General features: G+C 32.7%; 5 protein-coding genes across 6 annotated transcripts in view; 1 reads left to right on the top strand and 4 right to left on the bottom strand.

Moving 5' to 3' along the window:
• The window catches only part of LOC126856369 (sodium-coupled monocarboxylate transporter 1), a 216006-nt gene that overhangs the window by 128184 nt on the left and 67891 nt on the right, over positions 1 to 19931 (top strand). The window lies entirely within an intron of this gene.
• Positions 1977 to 3741, bottom strand: LOC126856400 (uncharacterized). The gene is made up of 2 exons (XM_050604866.1): positions 3093 to 3741; positions 1977 to 2684 (listed from the first exon to the last, which is right to left on the bottom strand). Exons 1-2 carry the CDS (start codon positions 3646 to 3648, stop codon positions 2431 to 2433), a joined length of 810 nt encoding a protein of 269 aa, XP_050460823.1. The 5' UTR covers positions 3649 to 3741; the 3' UTR covers positions 1977 to 2430.
• On the bottom strand, positions 6071 to 7138 carry LOC126856403 (uncharacterized). Its single transcript, XM_050604869.1, has 2 exons — positions 6862 to 7138; positions 6071 to 6684 (listed from the first exon to the last, which is right to left on the bottom strand). The coding sequence occupies exons 1-2, from the start codon at positions 7057 to 7059 to the stop codon at positions 6136 to 6138; spliced, it is 747 nt and encodes a 248-aa protein (XP_050460826.1). The 5' UTR covers positions 7060 to 7138; the 3' UTR covers positions 6071 to 6135.
• LOC126856404 (uncharacterized) lies at positions 9258 to 10330 on the bottom strand. Its single transcript, XM_050604870.1, has 3 exons — positions 10209 to 10330; positions 9700 to 10055; positions 9258 to 9538 (listed from the first exon to the last, which is right to left on the bottom strand). Exons 1-3 carry the CDS (start codon positions 10310 to 10312, stop codon positions 9258 to 9260), a joined length of 741 nt encoding a protein of 246 aa, XP_050460827.1. The 5' UTR covers positions 10313 to 10330.
• Positions 11453 to 15784, bottom strand: LOC126856375 (uncharacterized). 2 transcript variants are annotated; one of them, XM_050604826.1, is made up of 5 exons: positions 14537 to 15784; positions 14150 to 14382; positions 13826 to 14069; positions 13343 to 13763; positions 11453 to 12751 (listed from the first exon to the last, which is right to left on the bottom strand). In XM_050604826.1, the coding sequence occupies exons 1-5, from the start codon at positions 15174 to 15176 to the stop codon at positions 12613 to 12615; spliced, it is 1677 nt and encodes a 558-aa protein (XP_050460783.1). In that variant the 5' UTR covers positions 15177 to 15784; the 3' UTR covers positions 11453 to 12612. The 2 variants fall into 2 exon arrangements, with proteins under 2 accessions (XP_050460783.1, XP_050460784.1); XM_050604827.1 differs by having other exon boundaries at positions 13343 to 13748.

Genomic DNA, 19931 nt, shown 5'->3' with positions numbered 1-19931 from the left:
GACTATAAGAAAAATTAGTTTTACAAAAAGATTGAGTGGAATCATTACCATGAGCTATCAAGTTAAAAGAATTTGAGAACGTATAATATACATACTTTGCTTAAAATACGAACATTGACAGAAGAATAATAAATGTCTCTCTGTGCATCGGTCCTTGTCCTTTTCTCCTCTCGATATCTCTCTTGTAATGAGACGCATTCCAGTGAGGATACGTGACAGCGAGTTTCTCTCTCGTGTGTAATGAGGCGCACCTATTCTCTACTATTGTAACGTGTCGCACTAGACGAGAGATATCGAAAGAGGAAAAGAACAAGAATTGATCGCGCTTTGTATCTATATATAAAGTACCTGCGTATTAAAAAGAATTTAAAAATAACTAATATTGATATGTTTGTTACTAATAATAAATTTTAAATTTTACAAAAATTAATATAAATTATGCAGACATAAATTATTTAATCATATATATATATATATATATATATATATCTATATACTTCTCCTGTTGAGAGATAAAAAATTCTGACAACCGCATCTATTAGATGCACAAATGGATATGCGATCTCAAATTTTGGATATTTCTTTTTGTCACGCATCGCTACGTCGATTTTCTGCGAAATTATTGCCGCTCGTAAAATTACATAAAACTATTATTAAGCCGCTCGATTTATGAATGAATGGAGCAAGTGCGGGGTTGGGAAGTGGAATAGGACGTAGTAGCGTAGTACGTACAACTCAGACACGTGAGGCACGCGATAGCGTCGCGCACGGCCACGTGGTCGCGCGACGCTGCAGCAAATCATATGACCGTGCATCGTGGAATATGTTGCCGTCGTTGTCCGTAGACAGGATCGAACGTATTTAAAGACGTCACGCGCGTGTCCTTCATCCGAGACCCTATTTTCATCTTTTTCTTAAGAGAAGATCATCTCTTTTTTTTCTCGCTTATTTTTTTCTCCCCCTGACTTATCTCTCTTTCTTTCGAGTCAGCGTAGGCCAATTAAATACTGAATGTTATCGTATCACGCGACTTACGTGATGCTATCATGTGCCTTTACCCTGATTGTCGATATTTCGAAAAAAAATCTCAGTGAGTTAAGAAAAATGATGTATGAAAGCCAAGAGTGCAGCGTAATAATGATCTAGTTTACATTATTATATAATGCATATGTAATACTGCAAATTTTATTTTAGAAAACTTTAAATTTTCCTTTTTAGCATACATAACACTGGTAAAAGTTTTAAGACCTCAATGTTTTTTTTTTGTTAATTTATTCGAAGTTTGTTTTGCATTAGAATTTTATTTGTTTTACATATGTATATAATTATATATATATATATATATATATATATATATATATTTATATGTATATAATTTATTTACAATTAGTTTATTAATTTGATGAATTTGATGCTTTCGAATAATTAAAAAATGCTTTGAACTTCAATTATATTATTTTAGGGAATGGTAGACTTTACATATGTTATGGCACAATAGATATCTTAAGAATTTGATAAACCTTATGTTGAACTTAAATATAACAATATGATTAATCTAAAAAAATAATAAAAATAATTGTTTTTTAAATATTAAGTTTCAATCTCTTATAATATTTATTATATTTGTTTAATATTTGAAAATATTAAAGAAATTTTAATAGGAATATTATAATTGAAAATATAAATATGTACAAAATTTTAATTTATTTTACAAGAGATTATTTATATTAACAAATACAAAAATAATAATAAATAAATATCCTGTTACATGTGGAAAATAAAAAAGAATCGCCGAAGAAATGATAATTTCGCGTTATCTCGCAAATATATTCGGCGATATATTGACGATTATCATAATTATCGCGAATATTTCTCCTGTACATTTCTATGCACGTAACAATGATGACTGCTAATTATCTTTCGCCGTATATGTAATACACTCAAAGAGAAATGACGAGATTTTGTAAATAATTTTATAAATAATTTAAATTTAATTTTTTCGCCACAGACGCGTATTATAAATATATTGGCTGTGGCTCTAAAGATAAATATGTATTTTGGATATTTAAACTTTATCGAAAATTCAATTGAGGCAACAAATTCCTCAAACAAATTAATCCGATATCGAGCCGAAGACAAGTTTTGTTAACAACAAAACAATTCGATATCGAGCTAAAAGCAGATTTTGTTAACGACAAAACAGTTCTACGATTACAGCCGACGCGGAGTCGACAGTCTTTAAATGCGGAACTCTCAATAACAAAATTGACGTTTTGTCAGCATCGATCGCGATCTATTGTAATTATTTGATTTGTAATTATTTGGCGTTTCTTTGGTCGTGTCTTATTTGCCGACGTGTGATCGAGAGAATTCATTCGAGGGCAACATCAGGCGATCGATGCGTCATCGGAGTCGGGTATTAGAACGACTTTAATTGTAATTCGTCGAACCGCTTGAGGACGAGGACGAGGACGACGAAGAGGCGCCTGCCGAGTTGTATGAGCCCGAGCTACTACCGGGTGAATAATAACTGTAAGCAAGATTTTGGGCTTCAACACCATTGGTCGGCGTCCAAACGCGGGAATACGGGCCGTTGCCGTCCCACGTGTTGATGGGGTCGTAGCTCGACGTCGTCGAGGGCATAGGTGGAGCACCATATGTTGATGCCGGTTCTATGGACATTCCTACGATCGAAAGTTTTATTGATAATATTTTATTGAATAAAAAAATAACAATTCATATGTGCAATTTTTTGCATGCAATAATTAAAAGACATATTTGTCTTTAAAATTGAACAGAAATGTTTATAGAATTTTTCTTAAAATTATTAAATATTAATTATTTATTAAATTATTATATATTAAAATTATTTAGAAATTAATATTTAATATCTTTATGAGAAAATTAAACACAATTTTTATTAAAGTAAACAGAGAAAGTAAAATTATTGCAGAAATTGTAACGTAAAATAATTGCACGCCTATTCATAATACAGTAATAAATATAAATAAAAGTATTAAATATAAAAAAAATATAATATAAAAAGTTACACGATTCTCTTGATATAAAGCATTAGAGATACAAGTACACACCTGTCGGCATCATCATGCCACCTTTTTTAAAGAATTGCAGAGCGACAAATCCGATCACGACGAGAAGAGCAAGCTTCGACAGGACAAGAGCTTTTAACGCCTTTAATCCAATAATGGCGACAAAAATGGGCATTAGAGCTTTCAACTTTAATTTCAGCAGTAGCAAGAACGGTAGTAAAAGCTTTTTCTTCAAGAGTCCTCGCGCTTGATTGGTGGCTACGTCGTTATCCTTGAATTCGACATCAAGATCGATCAAACTTCTGCTGGGTCTATACTTTAAACTGGCATCGACGAAGGGTAAATCGATCCCATAATCGAAACTCTTCATATATTTGATGCTTCTGGCAACAATCGCCTCGTCGACAGTTTCGAGCGATCTCGCTTCAGTGGTAGTTCCCAACTTGTCATCGAGACAATTCAAAACTTGATGCTTCAGACAGGATATCCATGATTCCGCCTTTACACACTCATTTAAGGAGTTCGTTAAGAAGTCATGATTGGCCGCGCAAGATCCAATCAACAGAACGATCGCGCCTATCGATGCTATCAATCGCATATCGGGATCCTTTTCCTTTCTTCGATATTTTATAGAAAATATTTTGTTATTTTTTTTTTCGTAGTTCCTCACTCACCGTCCGCGCGGTATCGCGTGTCAATAAAAGCGATCGATCGTGCGAGCGACCGATGATCGAACTGCGACTGACGGAGGAGTGGCCTGCCCCTTTTATTTAATTTGTTCCCCTTGAAACTATGTTATTCGGTCACGCATGCCGGGAATCGACGATCGAAGGGAAATTATTCAAATTTCACTGGCATAGAGCGTCGTACCATCACCCCCTTCGTCGAACCCCCGCGAGCTATCTCTCCGTCCATTCACTTGTCAGGCAAATGCACGCGGGCGGTATATACGTGTCGATTGTTACGCGACGCGTACGTCGTACACGATGGCATGCGGCGCATGCAGGAAACGGAACTTGCGTCTCGCATCTCTTTTCGCCTGCGTTCCTATCCTGCTCGTCGTAAACTGCCGTTTAGCGGCCCGCATGCCTTCTATAATCACGAGATTAACAGATTGAGTAACTGTCATCCCTGTAATATTCTTGAAAACCGCAAGCATCGTATAGCAATTTAAAGGGATGCACATGCGATGCCTCTATATGACATGCTGGGTTTTTACATTGTTTTCTGATGATTACAGTGATTTACGCATTGCGATTATGGTATTATAAGCTTGGCGTACAACGTCATAAATCACAAGGATTGTGCAAAAAAAAGCAAGTGTGTAAATTTTATTATAATGATAGAAATGGAATTTCTTTCTTATAAAATGTTGGATACACAAGTTTATGCTACATTTTTATTTTCTTTCTTGTATAATGTAAAATAAATTTGGCCTGAATATTAATTCATAAATTTCATACAAAGTTCATAAAATTCACAAATATACAAACACACACAAAATTGTTTTATTTTTTGGAAGTTACTTTATTTTTGTGTGATGCTATATATTTGCTCTCTTTAATACAATTTTTTTTAATGTTTCTGATTTTTTATATTTTTTTTTCTTAAAATAATAATAATAAATAATAATAACAATATTGTGGTATTTGTTAAATATATTAGGAGTTTAGATTTTGTAGTTAAGATAGCAAATAGTTGAAAGTGTAAAAAATTATAATTATTACATTCTTGTTGCATAAAGCTTTAGCTATAATTATCTTTAGTTAATTATTGTTATAGTTAAATGGATTTGTAAGTATGAAATTAAGATTTTATTTACTTATCAATTCTTATTTACTTTAATTTTTATTATATTAACTATCTTATTCTCTCTCTTTAAAATTGCACTTAATGCTTTCAACTTTTTGCCACATTTTTTACAACTTAAATTTAATATCTTTTATATAATTTAAAATTATAATTTAATATTTAATATAACAATTTATTTTATATTCATAATTTATTGATACTTTGTCTTACTTTTTTGTGTGAGGGTTAAAATAACGTTTTCTTGTTTTCGTGAAAAATACAAGTCACATAATATGTTAAAACAGTGAAATGACTTTCAAAGTGTTGACTTTTAATTAACTTTCGTAAAAGACGAAAGTGATTACATTTGTATGTAGGTCTCCTGTACGTATCTTACGAATCTCTCGATTGATTTGGATTGCAAAGAATGTTCTCGCAAGCTTAGAAAGAAATGCTAATTTAAAATAATCGTATAAATCATATATCTTATATTATTTATCATAAATCATATATCATATAAATAAAAAAAAAGAAAATCTGTTACATAAATCTTGAATATATAAATTTAAAAGTTTTCTCTCTTATGTTATCTCAAATCAATCAAAGTTGCAATATAATATATAAATATACATATCTATATGTATATATAAAAATATAAAATTTAATTTAACCTTTTATTTTTATAAATAAAAAAAACATACACAAAATAAAATAAAAACAAATTATACAAGATTATTATGTAGAGTGTAATTTATATGCAACATTTTTCTTCAAAAAGGAATTTTTCTTGTGAAGGAATTCACGTTTTAATGATAAAGAAAATGCAAGCATATGGCAGAGCTTAAATCTATCTTTTTACACATAAGTAAACTTTTTTCTCTAATTTTAATTTAATTAATAAAAATTGTAAAAAGTTACTTTCATAAATATCTTTACACAATTGCATTTTTTAAGACAGAATTTTTTACATATTTATTTTTTAATTTTCTATTCTTTTTTTTGAGTAAATTCTATTATTGTATGACAAGTGACGTCGAGCAGGTTTTCAAATGGATATAGTACAAAATAACTTTCAATAATAATTTATTAAATAGATTAACTATTTAATATTTTTCTTTTTCTTTTTGAATAAATTTTATTATTAAAAGGCAGTATTAAAGTATTGTTGGGAAAGCAGGTTTTCAAATAGACACGTTATAATATTAAAAATGACTTGCAATAATAGTTTATTAAATAAATAATACAAATAGGAAACTAAATATTTTACAAAAGCGTCATCAGGCCGATAGTAACATTAGGATTGCGCATGGGCGGAGTATGCGAGATTGTGCGCGAGCTGCGACGAAGAGATCTGATCCTGATCTTGGAAGGATCTGTATTGAGCTTGGTACTCCCAAGGTCCGTGAGCGATGGGCGCAGCGTGGGAGTCAGCGGCGATCTTTTTGCAGAGTTGAAAAATGGCCATGCCGACGGACACGATAAAGCTGAAGAACGAGAGCTGCAGGGCGTTCCAGGCCTTCAAGCCAAGTATACCGATGGCCAAGGGGATCAAAGTCATCGCTTTCAGGAGGACGAAGACGAGAATAGGGATGACGACCTTCTTCAGCTTGGACTTGCGGGCCTCATCGACGGCACGGCCTTGGCCGAACTTGACGTCGAAGGTGAGCTGATCGTCCTCGATATTGCGCGAGCTCACCTTCACGGTGGAGTCTAGTGGCAGTTTGAAGGTCACATCGTGAGAGGCCAAGTAGGATTGTACAGTGTCAAGGAAGGAACTCTCGCTGCGAGCGGATACTTCCTCGGCAGGGTGCGAGTTGCGTGTAATCTCCATCGTTTCGGACACCTGAATAAGTCGAGATAATGAATATCAGCGAATTTATTAAAGCAAAATATCGTATTAAAAAGGATCGCATAATGTATAACGCGACAGTAAATAAATTTACAGAATTTTAATTGAATAAATATATGAAAGCTGCGTGAATAGCTTCAAAAAACCACTACCAACGTTACTGATACCTACCTTGAAGTTATCCTTGCTGAAGATTTGGTCGAGCAAATTAAACACCTTGAATTTCATGCAAGCAATTTCGTCGCTCTTCTGCGAGCATTCGGATCTGGATCGATCAACCATCTCGTCCATGGCATTCTTCCAGTTCTCATTCTTGGCTGGTTGCGCGACGGCCAACGCGAATAGGGCGCACAGAACGAAGAACTTCATGGCGCTGGCAGTCAATGATATCCGTTTGTGATGACTCGTGAGGAAGGTTCGCGTTGTACAACCGATTTGTGGATAATGAATGAGGACGATCGCAACACGACGACTGATGCCAATGGGTTGGGCAGTACGGTATTTATACGAAGGCCTATCTTGTCGAATCGTACAATGCACGTCGAAGAGTCGCGTAGCGGCGCTCTCGAACACTCCCCCACTTCCGTCCGCGTGTGGATTTTCTTTTCGTTCAGTATGGTCTTCGATTATTGAGGCCTCGGTCGTGGATCATGCCGCGACTACCTGATGAGGGAGGATAGACCGTGCGAGCGTGAGATCGCGCGACACTCTGCACGCGACGTCAAATCGGGGTAGCGGTCCCGCCAATATGCCAATAGGTCATACTTTTGGATCATAAAACTCGACGGAATCTATGATTAATGAGTAGCAGTTTGCTTTCTACCGACGATATCGGAAGACCTACTTGCGACGATAAACGTTCGTGAAATATTTTTTAACGCATGGCCTGAAATTAAATTTTTGATAACGAACGCAACCGGATTTTATAATTGATCTTAGTTCGCCGTGACACGAAAACGAATAGAATTAAAAAGTTATTAAAACATTAAAGGGAAAAAAAATCAGTCTATGTCAAAGACTTTGTGGAATATTATAAAGCATTAACAATTGTAGAAAATTAAAATTTCACCTATAGGAGAGATAAATTATTTTTATAAAATTTTCAATAAACTACTTATAAAGTTTTTAATAAATTTTTAAAAATAAAAAATTAATAATCAGATTAATTAATTAATTTCTATTTTGAAATAATAAGGGATAATAGTGTTAATTAACTTGTTGTTTTATTCATTATTTACAATTTATATTAGCAATTAATAACAGAATTAAATGTCGACAATTTTTTTATAAAACTTAGAAAAAATAATTAAACAGGAATAGATTATAAAATCTATTTATTTTATTTTAATTATTCTTCTATTTATAGCAAGTAACCAGGAGTCATATACAAACGTAAGATTCCTTTATCCTTGACATCAAAGTCACCGTAACATTGACATTGAATCAATCATTCATTCATACCATGATCATGACTTTCTACACAACATTCCGTTCTGTCTATGTTCTCTTTCCTTATGCCATTATCCTCTCCCAGAACTACCAATTTCACTCTGTTAGACCTTATTAAACTGTAGCTCCCGATCGAGCTTAAGGAAAATAGCACGAGGGTACATCAGTGATGCGAGTTGCGTGCAAGTTTCTCGCACGAAAATGCACATTGAGTACCATCAGAGACACTTTTGTCCTGCCCGACTTCTTCTCTGTCCTAACAATGAAACTGGAATTTTGGGTCGAGTTTGCATAAGCATTCAGGCCGTCTAACTGACGAAATATCGATTAATATCTTTCGTGCAATCAATCAATTTCTTTTGTGTGTTCTTAGTTTGTATACTGTTGACAAATCAAATTTATATGTGATAACAAAAGTTTGTTGAACTGCAAAATGCACGCGAATATTGTATTATGTTTATGTTTTTTAGTTTCTTTTGAGAAATATAGCAAATATTTATAAAAATACAAGAAAATATTTAATAATACAAATCACATAAATTAATAGACATAATAACCCTTAATAGTTATGTAATATAGTTTTTAGCAGAAGTCGAGCTTTAACAATTTTATATTATAAAAATCTCTTCTTTTAAATAATTTTTTATTTTTTTATTCTATTTTTTATTTACATTTATACATAATTGTATATTCTTATATATTATTGTATATAATCTGTGTTAACTTATTTCATCAAGTTTATTGATAATTAATTCAAGTATTTTATTCTTTAAGTTGACATTGCATTTTATGCGAAAATACAAAAGGCGTACAAAAGTAGTAACAAATGTTATCACTTTTTCTATTTTAAAGTATTTTTATAATCGTATTTTTCTACATCTTCTAATATTAGATAATATTTTTGCAATCGCATTTTCATGGAAAAGAATGTGAGTTACATTAAATTAGAGAAGATTGAGAGAGATAAAAATAATCACAAAAGATTCGATTGAGAAAATATGAAAACTTTTATTACATTTAAATAACGCAGACGGAACATACACACATACTAGTGTAATCAATAAATATTAAATAAATCTATACGTATGACGAAATAATCGATTTTGTTCTACGTCGTTTTATTTTCTGTAGGCTCTGTAAGGTCCGTGGGGTGCGGTGTCCCAATGAGGTGGATGTTCGACAGGTGGATGACCGTAGTGAACAAGTTCGTAAGCGACTTTCGGTTTGGTCAATTTGAAGATCAACATCGCCCCGCTGAGGACCAACGATAGAAGACCCAGAGTTAGCGCCTTCCACGTCTTTAAGGCGATCAGAGCAAGAGCAAGGGGTACTAAAGCGGTGGCTTTGAATTTGAGCCCAAGCAAAAATGGTATCATCACTTTCTTAACAAAACCACGACCTGCAAAAATTTATAAAATTAATATGCTTCTTAAGAAATACTACATTATAAGAATAATTTTTTTACGTTTATTTTTCTTTGTTTTATAAGCGTTTTATATGTCAAACGAAAATTATATATACAAATATTTGTATGGACTATGCTATTTGTTGTTAGATTACCTTGCTCATTAGAAGAATCACTAAGAGGGACGGTAAGACTCTTTGGCATACTGTCGACTAAAGATCTAGGAACAATGTTCGATTCCGTTATCGCTTCCGGTAGTTTAGCCTCAAGATGATGGCTCGACAGATACGCGTCCAATTTCTCGAGCATCAATGTTCGCAGGAGTTTCCTCTTGGCTGGATCTGCGGCATCATATTGCGAGTAATCTTCCGCATTATCTGCCGGCGCGTCACGGGATTTAACCACCGCTAAATTCTCCGTAATTGCCAATCTGTCTTGTTTCGCAGCATCGGTGAGGTAAGCCAACACCTTTGGTTTAACACAAGATAACATGGATTCGCTATCTGCGCATCTGCAACATTTGAAATTTGTACATGAAACAAAGCATTTAAGAAGATTTTATATATAACTGTTGTGATTCAAACAATTTATGAATTTGCCTAATGCAATTAATTCTTAATAATTATAGATATGAGGAGGTTAATAATTAATTACTATAACATACCTGTGATAAATTTTTTGCAAGACATTGACGGTAGTCTCTGTTTGTTGTGCACCACTGAGGGTAGCCAGAAGAATTACTGACACAAAAGTGGTTAAGAGTCTCATGACGGTATCACCGATTGGTTAGAGACTAAACACCGAATGCCAGTACGAACGAAGTCAACGGGGTTTTATAGGCGATGGCATTCGCGTACGTCGAATGAATTTTTATTAGGGACGTGTTGCCGGCTGGCCGAAAGAAAAGAAGAAAGCCTTATTATCTAGGGTGTCGATGCTTTTACAAAGTATAAGTGCCCTCTCGTCCCTCTGGAACGGTTTTGATTTCGACATCCATACCGAAATGTGCTTCCATTTTTAGAATATGTCACTCGGAAGACGATACCAAGATAAATATATTGATGTAAACTATATTTACATAACAGTATCGATAAATTTATGATTTTCTTAGATTTTTTTACAGCATAATTTTTATTAGCAGATAAAATTTACAAATCTTTTTACTATGTATTTATATGTAAGTTACAGACAAATTTATATTTTTATTAAATTTAGAGATATATATAAGATAATTATAAATTTACGAGATATTGAAATATCGAATCAGAAAATCCTTGATTTTTATTTAAACTTTTTGAATTGTAATGCAAAAAAACAAAAGAAAAGTAAGTGTACTATAAACTATTTGATAACAAATTTTTAAGTAATTTCATTTATATATAGTACGAAAATAAATTCTTTTTTCTATTTATTATTAGTAATTTTATTATATGTCATGATACTAAAAATCTTATACATTTAGTTTTTCTTTTTTTTTATAATATTTAATTTTTCTGAATTTAACAATGTCTTATTTTTGTTAACAAGAAAAAAAATAGCGATATCATAATAGAATTAAATTAATTATAGTATTTTTAAGACTAATATTATCTCAGATTAAGAAACAGGAATTGATAAAGAACTGACACAAACTGCGACTTATTATTATTGACTCACATATTTATTATATTAAAGAGAAATTTATCAATAATATTCATGAAAATATTCATAAAATTTACTCCAATATTTATTATAAATTTTATTATATAACATTTTATTTGATTATTTATGTAATTGTTTTATGTAATTTAAATTATTTATATAATAATTCATTGCTACATTAAGAATGTAATAAACACAAACGCGAATATGTTAGAGTAATAAGGATAATATGTATATATATATAAAAGAAATTGACTTAATATTTTATTACACATAAAGCACATACATATAATTAGACCATATAACTAATTACAAAAGTATTTATTTAATTTTTACATCATACTTCGATATACTTTTATATCTAGAAAATTTAAGATGAAGTTAAATTGAAAGTAACAGTTGTTGGGTATGGCACCCGAATATTTAATAGTGACTGATTAGTTATCTTTCTAGCGAAATAAATAATATTTATAAAATTATGCATGTAAACACTATTTTTCTTAACTAATTTTTACATAGCATCACATGCATATCTTTTTTATGCAGAAAGCAACATTACGCAACAAGTTTTTAAATTATTGCAATACAATTATACAATTATTTAAACATTTTTACGTCATTGTATATGCAATTATATAAAATATGAAGCTACTACAAAATGTTAATTATTTTATTTTACAAGGAAATAAAATAAAAATTTATTTGTTGTACAATATTATATATGTTACGTAACAGAAGAAAAAATGTTTTTTTATTTGTCAAATATCTGATCTCAAAGCTCATAACTAAATTAATAGAGAATTTTTTTTGAAATACTGTGCATTTTTTAAATTACAAAATTTACCTAAAAATTATAAACCACATTTAACCCATAAAATGCCACAAAATCCAGAATGACATATCAATCTTATTATTTAATCATATTTATCATAATAATAATACCCCTGAGGAGTGATCTTGCTGACAACGTGTCAATAGACTTCAAAAACTTTGACACATCATCACAAAATCTACTGATTAAACTCCTCACTAAATTCGCTTAAATTTGAAAAATTGCACAATAAATTACACAATAAATATTTCATTCAAACTTACCGATCAATTTCTTATAATTAAATTAATCGTTAAAACTTTTGCGACGAGTGAATTTATCCGCAGAACACTTCAATTTATTTTCTAATAGGAAAATTAGATGAGTTCTCGCGCATTTGATGAATTATATATTTATAAATTAATGCATGGCAGTACCGTTGGTCTCTTTTTTATATCGATATTACATTATACGCTTTACAACATTGATCTATCTGATGTAAGTTCTTCGAGCTTATTGAGCAAATAACAGCATGCTAGATGCAACGGATAACATCTGCCATATCTTAATCGCATTAATACGAGTCGATATAAATTTCACGTTTATTACAAGACATTCATTCGGTATTATTGTTACAAGGATATGTGCTGAGGCAATCTCCACCATCTTGACCGTGCCTGGCTGCGTTCATGTATCTATAAAATCTCTGGCTGTACGCACTGTCTGTTACGCTATTCTTGAGCTCCTGCGGATCTCTGAAAATATATGCAATTATATTAATTAATTTCACATTAACATAACAGTAATATTTCTGAAAAATGCAATAATTATGCTTCTTAATTGACATGCACATTTTAAGCCATGCCTGATTCGTATTATTTTTCTTGCTCATTATTGGGATAATTTGACATAAGCCATCAATTTAAAAAACCTAATTAGAGAATTGATTTTTGAAAGGCTATAATCGTGCATAAGCTAGTTAGTCAACAAACGAACGCGGATACAAGGAGAATTTTCTAGTTCGTTGCATAGCTATCTTGGTGAAAGCATTTTATAGCTCACACTTATTGATATTGGAATACCAAACGCAATGTAAAAGTAGATAAGTCTACAGCACGCGAATTCACAATCGTGGCATTGAGAAAAAGGTGCAATGTGATAAAAAAGAGAGAGAGAGAGAGAGAGAGAGAGAGAGAGAGAGAGGGAGAGAGTCAAAGCCAACATGACCCGATTAACGTGATTTAGAGCACGCGAGCGATCTCCACCTTTCTCTTTGTGATACGTAGTGATTTAATCAATAAGGTAGCACTCAATCAATGAGCACGTAGCTATCGCGTTTCTCATACCTGGAAAGCTCGTTTGACACGAGATTGCTGTGCGGCGAGTAGCTCGCCGGGTTCTTGTACATACTGCAGACGAGCATCTCCTTGCACGTCTCTTCGTAGAATCTCAGTTGCCCGAAGATCACGTCTAGCCGTTCGATGATCGGCCCGAAATACTCGTCGTCCGTATCTTGTCGCGAGATCGATACAGACGAGCTCTTGGCGGCTGCGACGGGTGTCAAGAGTCTCTGATGACTCGGTCGTACGTTCGGCGCGAACACGGTATAAGGATTCTTCACCGATGTCTTCGTACCGGATACGAGACTGACGGGATTTACCGAAAGTACAGCGGCAGTTGGCTGCGCTGCGGGCCGTCGATTGTATTTAATGTCGTTGAGATATCCGGAGTAGGCCAAGTTATGCGCGCCAGCTGTCATTGAATTATCTAGATAAGATGATGCAATTGATTCTACCTTCTTGACGTGTGTTACGGCAATCCGTACGAACCTGGATACACGAGACCGGGAGCTGCGCCTGGAGCTGGGACCACGCGATTTAAGTGTTGACTGGACTCTTCGTAGAGCTCATCGTAAGGTTCGATGCCCCATTCTTTCAACTCTTCCATATCTTTCCGGTATTGAACGTGAGGGTGAGTGTAATCGTAACCGTCGAAGTCATCGCGATGAGGATGATGGTCGTAATAAGATGGGACAGGTACCGGAACTGGCACGTGATGATGATGATGCGCTATCTGAAAGAAAGATTTTGAAGGAAAATAGTTTATATATATTTTTAAAAAATGAGATAAGAGAAAGGAAAACATTCGCATACTTGATGATGATGATGATGATACTTGGTGGCGTAAGACGAATAGTAGCTGGAGCAGAGCTTGAAAATGTGCGCGAACGCAGGAATGAAGAACAGTAGCAGTTTCAGGAAAAGCTTCTTCGTAGCGCCCACACCGAAAAGGAACGGAATGACAAACAGGAACTTCACTTTAATTAGCTTGATAATTAAGAGAAGCGCCAAGAAGCTGGTTAACAATCTATTCTGTATGAATTTTTCTAAAATAAAACAAAATATTAAATTGTAAATCTTAAATATTAATTAATTATAAATTTTATAATTGCAATTTTTGTCTTCATAAAACAATTATAAATATTAATTTGTCAATATTATAAGTATCACGTGCTTTTATCGATTGTCAACGATACTTACTGATTTTTTTAAAGAAGATTCGTCCCTCTTCTTGTGCTATTTCTTGATCTGCGAAATCTACTCTGAGAAGAGCTCCATTCTCGTCTATCTCGCGCGGGCTTATCTTTACAGTCGCGCCATGAAAAAAGAACTGCGGAAGTTGAATTTCGTAATTTCGCGTCGATAAAAATTTCACTGTTTTCTGTCGTAGAGCGTTCGTGATTTCTTCGAGTGGTGATTCATCCCCGAACTTTCGTCCTTGCTCCCTTTCTTCCTCGGCCGTTTTGTTTTCGCAGTCGTCCGTGTCGACATCATCAACGAGATTCTCACGAACATCGCTTGGATTTTCTGTTTTAGGACACGTATCGTAGGTAACGTTATTCCTCGTAAGAATCAGACCGTCGAAAACGGTGATATTATCTCTCTCGATGAACGCATTGTCAAGGTACGTATACGCATTCTTTTGTATGCAGGAAAACGTCACTCTCTTGTCGCAGTCCCTGAAGAGTCCGTGCCAGAGCTCGTTTCCCGTTTCGTTGACGTTTAACTTATCGAGCTTCAGGATCTTCGCATACAACTTGAGTTTCTCGATACTGAACAGATTCGAGTATGATAATGTTATGGAGAGGTATAACAGGAACAAGGTCGATCCCCAATGCATCTTCGATAGCACTTCTGCCGAGATTGACTAACGTTTAATGTTATTATATTTTATATTTGACTCGGTTTTTACGTATATGACCAGAAATATGAGGTAGCGTACCGGAAGCACTGCACGCTCTGAATGTACACCACCGACGGTAGCACTGGCCAATTACTTATCTAGTAACTGAAACCGGCGCACTTTACATTTTGTGAATTTGTCATCGTTCACTTCGTTCACGTATGTACACGAATTCTTTGGTATCTACCCGCGATCATCACGTGCTCTTTCTACTTATTGGAGATTTCGACCCTCCCTCCTTTTTCGTAGCCGAAAACCTGACCTTCTCCCACCCCTTGACGACCACAATCCTCTTCTCCGCGCGAGAGCCTCCTCGGCAATTCGGCGCGATGTACAATCGGCAGACTCTGCCGTTGCAATCACGTTGCATCGCAGACGTCAAGTATCATGCTACTGATACGCTCGTGACTGTCGTCACGTGTTACATCTTTCAATCTATCTTGTTTCTTTTTTTTACCTTTCTTTTTCTCTGTCTCACTCTCCTCCGTCGAGACGCGCACCGTTCAATTTCTCACTTCGCACTAACCACGAGCCTCTCGCTTACAATTCACCTGAGCGTCAAGTGTGTCAAATGCCCTCCTACTCCTCCTTCTTTGGCGAGCTCCTCCGTGGAAGGTCATTATCGTCTCCTCTTGGACTGCAACCGACCAGACCTGTGGTTATATAGGCGCGCACGTGTAAGACTCCGTTGGGCTCCTGGCCGAAGATCTGGTCAGATACATAAATATGCAAACAGCGACCTGGCGAGACACGCTGTTTCCATCGAGTCCAAATGTCACATCCATTCTTGTTTTCAGCGTTAAAGAGTTTCTAATACGTCTTCTATCTAACACTATTATAAATACAAAATACTCCGCATTTGTGTACTATCGCGTTTATGGTTGAGTATATAATCCTTAATTTCACTGAAATTCCAAGATTGTGTTTTTGATACAAATATCCAGATGCAATACGCTTACGCAAAGATGAGACTTCAATAACTTGTATCAAATTACATAAAGGTTTGCTTTACATTTATTATATATTTCGCAAGATTCTATGGTCTCTAAAGAACGTTTTATTAATTTTTCTACATCACATGTGATAAACATGTGAGATTGTGAGATACAATTAAGCTATAAATAACGTGTGTTATGTACTGGCACGGAATATCAATTTTATATTAAAAAGTTAACAGTCATTTATGAACTATTAGTCGCAGTTCACTTCTTCGAAAGATGATGATGGCAAGACATTTTCTCGCAAGAAAGTACATAGTTGAATTGTCGCATAGTCGGCCATTTATATAAAATTATATGTACGTCTGCTACGTGTTCCGGTGAAAATATAGTTCAACTTCCTTATATATGTCGACGTAATGAATGGGCATTTAAAACACTAAACTAGAATTGAAATATTATTAGTAGTATATTATAGTTATAAATATTAATATGTCATTGAAGTCATTTAGATTCAATTAATTGCAAAATTGAAGTATTAATAATAAAATTTAGTTAAATAAAAATATGTATTGTACACTATGTTTAGTTGTAAATATAAAAATCATTTTTAGATTAAATTATTTATATATATTTTTTAAATTGTAGTTTATTTGCATGTAATCTGTGTATATTTGTCAAGTAGAGATAAAATAAGAATATTTTTTTTACCAAACTCTAAATAAAGAAATATTCTTAAAGATATAAATTTCTCTGGCACCTCTCGGATACTACATTTTTTGTATTAAAATATAATATTATAATCAGCAATAACGGCGATTAAGAAAGTATTTTCACATTTATCAAAACCTTTTTAGGATAAAATGGTAGCGATAAATCGTCAGGCAATTAATATTTATATTTAATTTAATAATAAATTAATTAATTTTTTTAAATTTTATGTAAGCATATATAATGGAAACACACTTTTAGATCCTGATTGTAGGCATTCATAAATGAATCACAAATGAATAGCTTTTTTCGCACACGCCATACATACAACACGTTTTCTTATTGGTACATTGAAATAACATTGTGTTAAAGCATAATAGTAAATTCCACATTATGCGTAAGCATTATTATAATGAGCAAAAAATTGTGTCGACGCAAATAATATCAAAAAAAAAAGTCATTTATGATTAAACAATGTACTTTTACTTTGTGAAACAACGTAACCCGTAATGTCTACGGAAATTATGTTTACAATCTCTGAAGTGTGACGATCTTTATCTTTATGCTTGGATAATATATCAAATTATATTATATTATTATATTATATTATATTATATTATATTATATTATATTATATTATATTATATTATATTATATTATTTATATTATATTATATTATATCATATTATATTATATCATATTATATTATATTAATAAATATAATAATATAAATATTATATATCAAATATTGGAAATAAAATATTATAAATCAAAATAAGCATTATGTTGTTGCATTTAACTCGTCGATCGCGTTTCTCAAGCTTTTCACTGGATAGATTTCTAGTGAAGGTGTTCCCATTATTTGAGTCAGTAACTACGATGCATTTAATCCATGTTTAACTTGCAATGTATTAAGTGACAGCTAGACATATCGTCTTCATTTCGCTAATGATATTTTCAAATAATTTTGTAATGTAATAATGATTAATGTGAAGATAACTGCGTCATATATTATCTATGCATTATCTATGCAATGTGTCTTTTATTTTTCCCAATTTTGCTACAGACAATTTTTCTCTCGAGACATAAAAAAAATCTTATTAAAATATATTACAGTTATTACGTCTCTTTTTTATATTGTATTACAAAATTTTAATATATTTTTACACAAGTTACAAAAAATTGACACACTAGATTTTGTTACTTTATATGTTTTTGGTACACAAAATTATTGTTCGCGTATAAACGAGTTTTGGAAGTAGCATTAATCAAATTGATCTGAATTGAGTCCAAAAGTAAATAGGTCGCATCAATATCAAGATTCTGGAGGCATCATCTTGCAGTATGAGTTGACCAAACTGTTGATCGGGTGGGCCAAGCCGAGACGAGTGGACCGGATGAATTCCATTGACCCACTAATGGAAGATGATACGTAGGTAGGTTGAGGTGCATGACCGGCTTACGCGTTCGCTGCCGAAAAGCCGATCATACGCACACGCATGTAAGGGACTTTCGAGGAAACAGGATTTCACGCGGAGAATTTTTTTCCGCTGCCGCGTCAAAGATTTGACGTGCCTCCGTTGACGAATACAAAATATAACGTGTACGTCTCTGATTTTTACCTCATTTCTTCTGAGCTCTTGATACCCATGGAGGAGCAAGAGGTTCATTCAACATTCCAACGTAACCTAGTTACGCCTTGACTATAATTTATCATATAGTCGTGCGGGAGACAAGAACCGCCGACTTTTCCATTTCGCGAAACTAAAAGCAGTGTTATATATTGAAATTTCTCTAGGTTGTTTAACTTTAAAAATATAATAAGTAATATTAATATAATAGACTTAAATTAAAAAGGAATATATTTATTTTATTTTATTTATGATATTTTATTTTATTAATGTTTCTAATCAGAGACAAGATGATAATCAATTAAACAATAATCAATTAAAAATTTATTGTATATCTTATATAGTTACCGTAAAATATACCGTAAGGTCACAAACAATTTATTCTTAGCCACATTTTAATTTTTCCTTGAAAGTTATTATATTATTACAACACAAATTGTACCGTTGAAATACATATTTAGTGAAACTTAATTTAATGGACTTGTGGTTTTTTAATCTGATGAGCTAGTTATTCTAATAATGATTGTATTATAAGTGTTATGGAATTAACCAATTTCCCTCTTTTTTTCCGCTTATAATTATTTCATAATATAACAATCTCGAAAAGAAGGAAGCAATTTGTGCCGGTAGCTAATTTCTGTGACGAATTATTTCGGAGATATCATTCGCCCGTAACATGTGCGACTGACATATCCCAATGTCATTGGAAAGTATTTCGGATAGCAGATATAGAAAATTGTCAGAGTCGTAAACCAGAAACGCAAATATTAACGGCGATAGTAGCCTCAACAGAAAGTATTTGCGATGCATCAAAACTGGTTTGTACATGCACAAAGTGAACCAAGCAACTGGGACATGTCACGTATTGGGTGAGCGATAAAATTTAAGCTTTGTGGCCATTTGAAAAAGATGTATTGTATGGTAATAGATAATTGTGAATTTTATTGAAATTTATCATTCAATGATGATTTAAAAAGAATATTAAAAAATAATTTTTCTTTTTATATTTTAGATTTTTTTAATATTTTAATATTTTAGATTTTTATTTTTCTATGGCATTATTTTTTCTATGAATATTATTTTTTAAATCATCTTTTATAAAGAATGTTCTATTTATCAATACGGTGTTCAAAATTTTTTATTTATTGATGTTTTTTTATATTTAAAATTTTTAATTTTAAATATAAAAAAATACATTTTTAATTTTATAATATAAATTTTTATATAATACACTCCCATAACTTCAATTCTACGTTAAATTATAAAATTTACTTATAACAAAGATATAGTTAAGACTAGATATAAAATATCATAAAAGAGAGAAATTAACTGTCCTCATCATCAGAAAATCAATCATAATTTCTTCATATTCTCATTCATTCTAACAAAGAAAGCGACGACATTTACTCGCC

This window comes from Cataglyphis hispanica, chromosome 18 (genome assembly GCF_021464435.1).
Source record: "Cataglyphis hispanica isolate Lineage 1 chromosome 18, ULB_Chis1_1.0, whole genome shotgun sequence".
Taxonomy (NCBI): Eukaryota; Metazoa; Arthropoda; class Insecta; order Hymenoptera; family Formicidae; genus Cataglyphis; species Cataglyphis hispanica.
Note: the sequence above shows the minus strand (reverse complement) of the source record. Positions and strands in the feature narration are given on the sequence as shown.